Genomic DNA, 10,389 nt, shown 5'->3' on the forward strand with positions numbered 1-10,389 from the left:
ATGCTCCATGTGTGACCTCACCAAGGCCCTGTACAACTGTAGCAACACCTCCCTGCCCCTGTACTCAAATCCCCTCGCTATGAAGGCCAACATGCCATTTGCTTTCTTAACCGCCTGCTGTACCTGCATGCCAACCTTCAATGAGGCTGCAGAGTGACTTGGATAGGTTAGGTGACTGGGCAAATGCATGGCAGATGAAGTATAATGTGGATAAATGTGAGGTTATCCACTTTGGTGGTAAAAACAGAGAGACAGACTATTATCTGAATGGTGACAGATTAGGAAAAGGGGAGGTGCAACGAGACCTGGGTGTCATGGTACATCGGTCATATGAATGACAGATCAGGCTCGAGGGGCTGAATGGCCTACTCCTCTTCCTATGATTCTATGTTCTCTCATATCCGGCGGCAACGCTCCTTACTTCCTTCATTGCCGCTGCCTCACCTCCCACTCCTGGCCCCTACCATCTCCCCTGGGCCATCCAGCACCATTGCTGCCACAGGCCCCCTAATCTGGGACCTTGTGCCTTGAACTACTCCTATCTGCCTCCTTCCCAAAACACATTTATAAACCCACTAGCATTTTTGATAACTTTTTGTACTTGCGCATCAGCTTTTAGTGATGTGGAATATAAGCCAAGTTTATGAAAATTGATAGTAATTCACTGTGTGTTAAGTGGCACAAAACCCTGTTGTTATGAAACATCATGTTCCTGGACTCTGCATGAGCAATGCCACAGGATGTTCACTACTAGCAATATGAGCCTATATGAATATGGTAGTAATAAGGCTTTTGCCTTCTTTGATTAGCCTTTCAGAAACACTGACTTACAAAAATTCTAAGTGATATATCAATGATAATTCTATGTTGTACAATTTGTGAAATGCTTTATTTGTAACAGAAGATTTTCGAGGACATAAAGTGCTCCCTATTGTTATTGCATTGTTAGCGGTGTTCATTTGATCTGACATGCATGGAAGCCCATTACTGAGTTTAAGTATCTCCAAACTAGACCTGTCGAGTGTTTGTTTCGAGATATGGGGTAGGTCTTCATTCTGACTGATAGTGCCACATGGGTGATCGCGGATGGGCAGCCCATTTTACAATTCTTCTGTCTTTTTTCTTGGGAGAGATATGTAAAATGGGCTGCTGACTCGCTATCAGCCATGTTACATTATTGTATGAATCATACAGCACAGAAGGAGGCCATTCGGCCCATCATGCCTGTGCCGGCTCTGTGAAAGAGCAATCTGAATAGCCCCACTCCCCCTCCCTGCTCTTTCCCCCACAGCCCTGTGAATATTTCCTTTTCAAGTATGTATCCAATTCCCTTTTGAAAGTTGCTACTGAATCTGCTTTCACCACCCTGTCATGATTGACCCCATGGAGTATAACTCTCTTTTGCCAGAGGGACACAACCACTTTGCTAAATCCAGTATAGATAGGTTTTAATTGAAAGGAAATATGGGACCTCAAGTATATGCAGAGGAACTGCTGGAGTTTACCAGCTGAAACCAGACATTTTACCAACAGGGCCCGGTCCACCATACCCTTTGAGGCATTTGCATTGGAGCAGAGTGTGATGAATTCCAAGCACCAGCAACAGGTCTCCTCCTCCTCCCGGTTGCATTAGTGAGATGGATTGGCCTGGGTTACTGCTGAACCATCTGATTCAGCTATCAGATCACCAGGGCTTTCACAGAGGGCTAACTTGCTACCAATTTCCATTGTCAGGCATGGCGCCCTGGAGCCATCACGATCTCAGGAAAAAAAAGGATTTCTATTCGAACACCTGTAATCCCCCGCCAGGAACTTGAGCACATAAATCTAGGCTGACACTCCCAGTGCTGCACTGTCGGAGGTGCCGTCTTTCAGATGCCCCGTCTGCTCTCTCAGGTGGACGTGAAAGATCCCATGGCACTATTTCGGAGAAGAGCAGGGGAGTTATCCCTGGTGTCCTGGGGCCAATATTTATCCCTCAATCAACATCACGAAAACAGATTATCTGGTCATTATCACATTGCTGTTTGTGGGAGCATGCTGTGCACAAATTGGCTGCTGTGTTTCCTACATTACAACACTAACTACACTTCCCAAAAAGTACTTCATTGGCTGCAAAGCGCTTTGAGATGTTCGCTGGTCGTGAAAGGCGCAATATAAATGCAAGTCTTTTTTTTTTCTTTCTCAGGGACCCAGCAAGGAGAATCATTGAATGATTTGTTAAAAAAGTCACACACTGTCTTCACGAAGAAAAAAGATGTTTGGGATGAGGAGGTGAGCATTGAATCACATACGCATGATCTGATAATCTCTCTCCATACATCATTTGTAAATAAAAGAGGGTTTTTTTTTAGCATGGAGAGGTCACCACTTCCATCTTTTAGTGGGCCACTGTGAAATTTCACTTGAAAACAGAAAGCAAAACACTGCAGATGCTTTGAAATTTAAAATAATAAAAGTGAAAATGCTGGGAATCCTCAGTAGATCAGGCAGCATCTGTGAAAGGTCATCAAGCTGAAATGTTAACCCTGTCTACCTGTCTCCACAGATGATGTCTGACTTTGCTGATTGCTTTCAGCATTTTCCTGTTTTTATGTAACAGAAATTCCATTTAATTTTCCCACCAGAAAACAAAATAATTTCTATTTGAACACCTGTAATTCATTCAGTAGGATTGTGCAATTCCTCTTGACACTAGCAAAATTAGATATTCGATGAGTTTAGTTTTTGATCTGCTTGTTATCTTCTTTGATTTTACACATAAGCATGTTTTAAAAAAAACAACACAGCTTTTACAGCTCTGTTTTGCTAGAGGCATTTTTTAAATAGATACTGTTAGAAAATTAGATGATTGCTCGGGAAATGATGGCTAGATTTTAACTTGGAGTCAGTGATTTCATTCAAAGCGATGTTTCCATTCTGAGCAGGTACTGAGGTGAATGATCAACCATGATCTTATTGAATGGTGGTGCAGGTTTGAAGGGCCGAATGGCCTACTCCTGCACCTATTTTCTATGTTTCTATGTTTTCATTCAAGTCAGGCGTCTCTCAGCGGGTAGCACTCTCACCTCTGAGGCACAAGGTCAAAGGTTTAGACCCCCCTCCGGAGTACCAAATCTAGGTTGACACTCCAGTGCAGGACTGAAGGAGTGCTGCACTGTCGGAGGTGCCGTCTTTCAAGTGAGACATTAAACCTTGCCCCCTGTCGGGTGGACGTAAACGATCCCGTTTTGAAGAAGAACAGGGGAGTCCTCACAGTGTCCTGGCAAACATGTATCACTCAACCAACATCATTGAAACAAAAGATCTAGTGATTATCACATTGTTGCTTGCAGGACCTTGCTGTGTACGAATTGGCTGCTGCGATTCCTAAATTACACGAATGAGACTAGACTTCAAAAGTATTTTGTTGGCTGTAAAGCGTCCTGAGGACGTCCTGAGGTTGCTATAGAAATGCAAGTTCTTTCTTTCTTCTTTCCCAGAGGAAGTGATTTTCATAAAATTTTAGAATCATGCAGCAAAGAAGGCCACCCTGCCCATCCTATCTGTGCCGGCTCTTTAAAGAGCTACCTCACGAGTCCCACTCTCCTGCTCTTTCCCCATTGCCCTGCACATTTTTCTCATCAAGTACATATCCAATTGCCTTTTGAGAGGTATTATTGAATTTGCTTCCATCACTCTTTCAGGCAGTGCATTCCGGGTCACAACAACTCGCTGTGTACCAAAATAAAAACGCTCATCTCCCCCTGGAATTAACTTAAGATGTGTTACACGTCAACCAACGTAGACACCCAACTAATGAGACCTAAAGAGGACGAGCTGAAACTGTAAGTTTAGAGAGCTCATTGTCAGCAAAAGCCTGTGAAAGAAGCCTGTATTTGCGTCTCAGAATGATCTAAACTCGAAAACTTGCGCCCGTTGAAGCTCTGGTGCTGCATGAGTTAAAATCCTCCAAGGATTAGGAGTATCAGTGTTTGAGAGTGGCGGCTGGAATTCGTTGGAATTCGTTCTTCCAGGCACCAGGCACCTCTTTGGATGACGTGCTTGTCTCGACAAGTTATTTATAAGAGCGCCTGTATTCCTTTCTTCTAAGCCACCCCTTGCCTCCCCACTCCCTCCCTTCCTCCCCTCCTCTCTGCTCCGAAAGCGCTGGCAGCAGACGGGTTTCAGCACCAGAGCGCGGCGGACAGCCCCTCGCCGGACAGCTCCAGATGCTGGAATTCAGCACCATGAACAGCTCCGCCGACCTGTTGGAGTACGCCGGCGGTTTCCAGGTGCTGAAGGAAGAGGAGCTGAAGGTGGCCCTGCCCGTGGTGCTGGGGGTGATCTGCCTGGTGGGCTTGGCCGGCAACACGCTGGTGGCGGCGGTGCTGCTCCACGACTTCAGGCAGGGCAAGAGCTCGGTGGTCAACGGCTTGATCCTGGTGCTGAGCGCCACCGACTTGCTGGTTCTCCTCTGCTGCGTCCCCCTCCGAGCCGTCACCTACTCCAAGCCCAGCTGGTCGTTCGGCTGGCTGCTCTGCAAGTCCTCGGATTACTTCCTGCAGGCGTGCCTGACGGCCAAGAGCTTCACCCTGGCAGCGGTGGGTCACGCCCGCTACAGGCATGTGGCCAACCCCAAGAAATACGTCCACTTCAAGTGCCAGCGGGTGATGGCGTTGACCTGCTCCATCTGCTCGCTGGCCCTGCTGCTGCCCATCCCACACTGGCTCTTCTCCACCACCAAGCGCAGTGGGCGGTCCACCTCCTGCGTCCTGGACATCCCAGCCTCCGCCGCCAATTTCATGCGAGCCTTCGGGGTGGCCTACCCGCTGGCCGCCTACGGGGTCCCCGTGGCCCTGACCATGACCTGCTACGCCAAAGCCCTGCTGCGGAGCCAGCCCGGGAGCAACAGGGTCCCCCACCGCAGGCACGAAGCCAGGAGGTCCACCGTCATGCTGTGTGGGTTGAGCGTGGCGTTCGCGGCAATGCGGCTGCCCGACTGGGTGGCGTGGACCTGGGCCCGGCAGCGGGAGAGCGGCGCGCCCGTGCCTCCCACCGCCCTGCTGGTGCTGGCACAAGTGGTGGTGTTCGCCAACTGCGCCCTCGACCCGCTGGTGCTGCTGGCCGTCTCGCAGGACATCAGGGACGGCTTGAGGAAGGTCTGGGCGCTGGCCAGCCGCGGCAGGGCGAGGGGCAGCGAGGACGGGCAGCCGGGGGGCGAGCCGGCCGCCCGCAAGGGCACCGCGCCCTCCCTGTCCACCATCTCAGCCCGCGACGACCTGGGCATCTTCCGCGAGCTGGCCCACAGCATCCCCCCGGACATCCAGCACTTCTGGCAGGACAGGAAGAACGCGGCGCTGACAGAAAACAACGACCCCATCCCCTGGGAGTGCCAAGAAAATTCCTAGAAAAGAAATGGGAGGAAATTCTGTATCGGGATGGACTGCAAACATTGGCTGGTTTGTGTTTTACATTTAAATTTTCCCCACCTTCTCAAAAGTAATTCATCCCAACCTTTTCGCAAGAGCTGCAACGCTCCAGAAAGTAACTTCTTTCATTGAACCATCTTGTGCTGACCACAAAGCCAAGCATCTCCAGCGTTCCGACACTATCGTGTGTTGTACCACTGATGGCCCCCTGGCATTACCGTCTTCAGATCGACACGAATTGGACCCTTGCCTTGCACTCCCTCCTCATCCCAACATTTGGAAACCCCCCCCCCCCCCAGTTTGCTTTCCTGGACCGCCAGTTGATGTTTGTAAGTAGTCCTGCATTACAGAAGGTGGAATTGAACATTCATTCACTGTCCAGCTCTGTACCACCGTCTATATCACCAGCGTCCAGGAAACGGACCCAAGTATGTTTGAGAATTCAGGCAAACTCTGCAGGAATCGGCGGTAACATGTGAATCTGCGGTGCGAATTTAGCGCGCGGTTAAACCGGTAAGGCTGTCTGTCTTTTTGTGTCCCAACACCCGCCGAGACCCCTCTTACACTTGCTCCTAAATACATCTCCCACCTCCCAGAGGATCGGTTCCAAATGGCCTCGCAACATCTTGGGGGATTGCACGGAGCACCGAAAGCCTCCGTTCATCCTCCCACGCACAACGCATCAGTGCACCCCGAGGTTATCGTGCTTTGGGGAAATGAAGTCGGGGATGTCAGCACTGAGAAAGGGCAGGGTAGAATTGAGCAGCGCCGAGCGAGGCCACTCGACCCATCGCCCCCGTGCCGGCTCTCCCTCACCCAACCGATACAAATAGTCTCCCTCCTTTAAAATCCTTCATCATTTTGAGCTTCTCAATCAGAATGTTCTTGATGTTGTAACGAGAACAGCCCATCCTCCTCACTTCAAAGCTACAGAGGGAATGGAATTATTTGGTCGCAATGTGTAAGCACTATAATTATATTCATTAAAAAAAACGATATGTTTAAAATCATGAAGAGTTTAGATAGAGTAAATAAACAGGAAGTGTTCCCCAATGGCTGAAAGGTCGATAGCCAAAGGGCACAGATTTGGATAAATACTTGAAGGAGGAAAAAATTGCAGGCATATAGGGAAAGAGCGGGGGAGTGGGACTAACTGGATTGCTCTTCGATGGGCCAGTACAGACTCGATGGGCCGAATGGCCTCCTTCTGTGCTGTGCGATTCTATGTTGCTGCACATGGCAACTAGTTGAATTCTTTGCTGCCATTTTGCTATTAAAAGCTTCCAGTCAGGTCCATCTGGGGGCTAAGCGCCTCCTGCCCTGACGTGGCAATATCCTTAACCCCAAACCAAGAAGTAGAGGGGCTTGAGGGGCTGAATGGCCTCCTCCTGTTCTTAGGTCAGCCTAAATCTCTGTTGTTTGCTACTGTTGGATAGTAGCGCTCTCCCTTTGTAGGTTGTCACCGATCAGAAACTGGCATAAAGCTGTTTAAAACATATTTCAGTCGCAATATTTGAAACCAAGGGAGAGGAGAGAATGGTTTCATCATTCTGTGTTAGGTTTGCACCCCATCCCAGAAGTGACAGTCTGATGTTCTAATCCACTCTGTCACACAGTTCTCACTAACTTATGATTCAAAGAAAAAAAAGACTTGCATTTATTTAGCAACTTTCAAGACCTCGGAATATCTCAATGCTCTATACAGCCAATTCAGTACTTTTGAAATGTAGTCACTGTGGTATGTATATAAGAACATAAGAAATAGGAGCAGGAGTGGGCCATTTGACCCCTCGAGCCTGCTCCGTCATTCAATAAGATCATGGCTGATCTGATCCTGGTCTCAACTCCACTTCCCAGCCCACTCCCCATAACCTTTGATTCCCTTATCGTTCATAAATCTGTCTATCTTCACCTTAAATATATTCAATGAGTTAATGTAGCTAACATCATTTGAGTAAAGAATATTTCTCTGTAACTTCCAAAGTATTGTGAGGCTTTAAAAAGGGAAGATAAGACTTGGGAACTCAAAAGGTAATGTTGCGGGACTCACAACGTAATGAGAAGATTAGCATTCCAATATCCTTCGCTGCTGATTGGTGACTCCATTTGTTGGAGTGCAGATAAGCACATAAGGAATAAGAAATAGGAGCAGGAGTAGGCTGCTTGGCCCCTCGAGCCTGCTCCGCCATTCAATAAGATCATGGCTGATCTGATCATGGACTCAGCTCCACTTCCCTGCCCGCTCCCCATAATCCTTGACTCCCCTATATATTGTGCTGCAAAGTGCCAAGGAATAGGTTTGAGCTTGCACTCCAGTTAGTTTTGGATTTCAATAGGAAGTCAATGATCAGATGATTCCCTACATCAAGGAATGGGAAAATAAAGGAAGGGATCATCACTGAATCCTCGATGAGCCCAACAGACTTTTGACCTTTTACAATTCTCATCCTTGTTTTCAATTCCCTCCCTGGTCTCATCCCTCCCTATCTCTGTAATCTCCTCCAGGCCCACAACCTCCTGAGATATCTGCACTCCTCCAATCCTGGCCTCTTGCGTATCTCTGATTATAATCGCTCCACAATTGGTGGCCATGCCTTCTGTTGCCTAAGCCCCAAGCTCTGGAACTCCCTCCCTAAACCTCTCCAACTCTCTTCCTCTCTTTCCTCCTTCAAGACGGTCCTTAAAATCTACTTCGTTGATCATCTGTCCTAATATCTTCTTACATGACTCGCGTCAAATTTTACTTGATAACACTCCTGTGAAGAGCCTTGAAACGTTTTACTGCATTAAAGGGGCTATATAAATGCAAGTTGTTGTTGTTGCCAAATGAATCACATTGCCTAGAGAAAAGGAAGAGGAGAACAATTGATTAAAACATATAAAACATACCCTCAAGGAGTGGTAGAGAATTCAAACAGGTTGAGTTGTCCAACCTCTTAGTTAGGAATTGATTGTGATGTGAAGGGATAAAGGGAAGACATTGCAAACTGGAGTTACTCACAAACTGGCGAGCCATGTTAACTGTTTGGATTATGAAATTGATCCAACCCAGGTACTGGTGAGTGTGAACCCACGGCTCCAATCCCCTGGTACTCAAAATGGCAATGTCAAGCTGATGCAGTGAGTTTCACCTTTCTAACAAACATTGTTGGGTCACTGTCAAGGCGCGGTTGGACTAGCCATAGGGGAAATTGGGAGTGTTTGAGAGTGCCCACATGAATGGTCCCATAGCGCTGTATTATCAGAGCCACCTTTAGCCATGATACTCCCTCATCCTTTCTGAGGAGCCAGCCTCAGGAAGCGATTACCATCACCGAATCCCCCACCATCCACATTCTGGGGCTCCCCATTGACCAGAAACTTAACTGGACCTGCAGCGAGTGTCTCACCTCCTGACTCCCCAAAGCCTTTCCACCATCTACAAGTCTACAAGGCACAAGTCAGGAGTGTGATGCATTACTCTCCACTTGCCTGGATGAGTGCAGCTCCAACAACATTCAAGAAGCTCGACAGCATCCCAGACAAAGCAGCCCGCTTGAGTGGCACCCCATCCACCACCTTTAAACATTCACTCCCTCCACCACCAGTGCACCGTGGCTGTAATGTGTACCATCTACAAGATGCACTGCAACAACTCGCCAAGGCTTCTTTGGCAGGACCTCCCAAATCCGTGACCTCCACCACCTAGACGGACAAGGGCAACAGGTGCATGAGAACACCATCACCTCCATGATCCCCTCCAAGTCACACACCATCCTGACTTGGAAATATATCACCATTCCTTCATCGTCGCCGGATCAAAATCCTGGAACTCCCTCTCGAACAGCACTGTGGGAGTACCTTCACCACATGGACTGCAGCGGTTGAAGAAGGCGGCTCACCACCATCTTCTGAAGGGCAATTAGGGATGGGCAATAAATGCTGGCCTTTCCAGTGATGCCCGCATCCCATGAATGAATAAAAATTTAAAAAGCACACCCTTCGAGGGAGCTTTACTCTATAGCTAACCTGTGCTACATCTTATTGGTGAGTCCTAGATGTTACTTTAATCTATATCTAACCCATTCTGCACCTTATCTAGTTTTTTGGAAGAATGCAGAGAGAACCTTACTTTGTGTCTAACCTGTGATGTTCCTGACCTGTGAGTGTATGATATTTAAAGTCGGTAATAAAATATTTCATTCTCCAGCATTGAGATCTCACACCTTGAGAAACAAACAAAAAATAATCACCCATAAATAAATCGTTTTGGCTTTTTTAAATTCTACGTGAAGTACAGGTTATGATTATTGTGATCTCCAAAAGGGTGGCATAAAAGATTTATTTGACAGTTCTAAAGTAACATGTTGTAGACAGTAACAAAAAAAACTAATGTATAGATAGTCTATAATATTTAGTTTGAGTAGACGGGTCACCGGGGGTGGATTGACTCTGTCGGTATATGTGATGTACGTGTTAAAATGATTTCGTACTCTGCGGCTTTTTCACAGTCTTGTTCTGGTTGATTAATTCCATCGAACAGTGGTGTGATTATTTGTAACTGCAATATTCCATTCTGAAGTTTAATAAATAGTTCATAAATGTTCACGCCTCTTCTGAAGTCTCGTTGTTGCCGAGTGAACTACGGACGGAATATCAAAGAGTTTCCAAGTTGGATGCAGCTTAACTTCGACGGTTAGAAACAGGTTTTGTACTGATGTGAATAGAAGGGTGATCATTTTTACTCCATTTGCCAAGCTCAGTGCGTCATCAAAATTATGCAGAGGCCCGGGTACAGATTTGTAGGTGTTCAGTCACACTGTCCTTAATTATAGACTCTAGCAAATTTCCCGACAACAGATGACCAAAGGCTTGGTCAAAGAGGTAGGTTTTAAGGAGAGTCTTAAAGGAGGAAAGAGAGAGGTAGAAAAGCTTAGGGAGGATATTCCAGAGTTTAGGGCCCAGGCAGCTGAAGTCACGGCCGCCAATGGTGGATTGA

The 10,389-nt window shown here is 47.3% G+C and overlaps 1 protein-coding gene across 1 annotated transcript; it reads left to right on the plus strand.

Annotated features, from left to right (window-relative positions):
- Positions 1–3,762: 3,762 nt before the first annotated feature.
- Positions 3,763–5,390, plus strand: LOC139228452 (G-protein coupled receptor 151-like). The gene is made up of 2 exons (XM_070859525.1): positions 3,763–3,827; positions 4,148–5,390. The coding sequence occupies exons 1-2, from the start codon at positions 3,763–3,765 to the stop codon at positions 5,388–5,390; spliced, it is 1,308 nt and encodes a 435-aa protein (XP_070715626.1).
- Positions 5,391–10,389: the final 4,999 nt, after the last annotated feature.

This window comes from Pristiophorus japonicus, chromosome 2 (assembly GCF_044704955.1).
Source record: "Pristiophorus japonicus isolate sPriJap1 chromosome 2, sPriJap1.hap1, whole genome shotgun sequence".
NCBI lineage: Eukaryota > Metazoa > Chordata > Chondrichthyes > Pristiophoridae > Pristiophorus > Pristiophorus japonicus.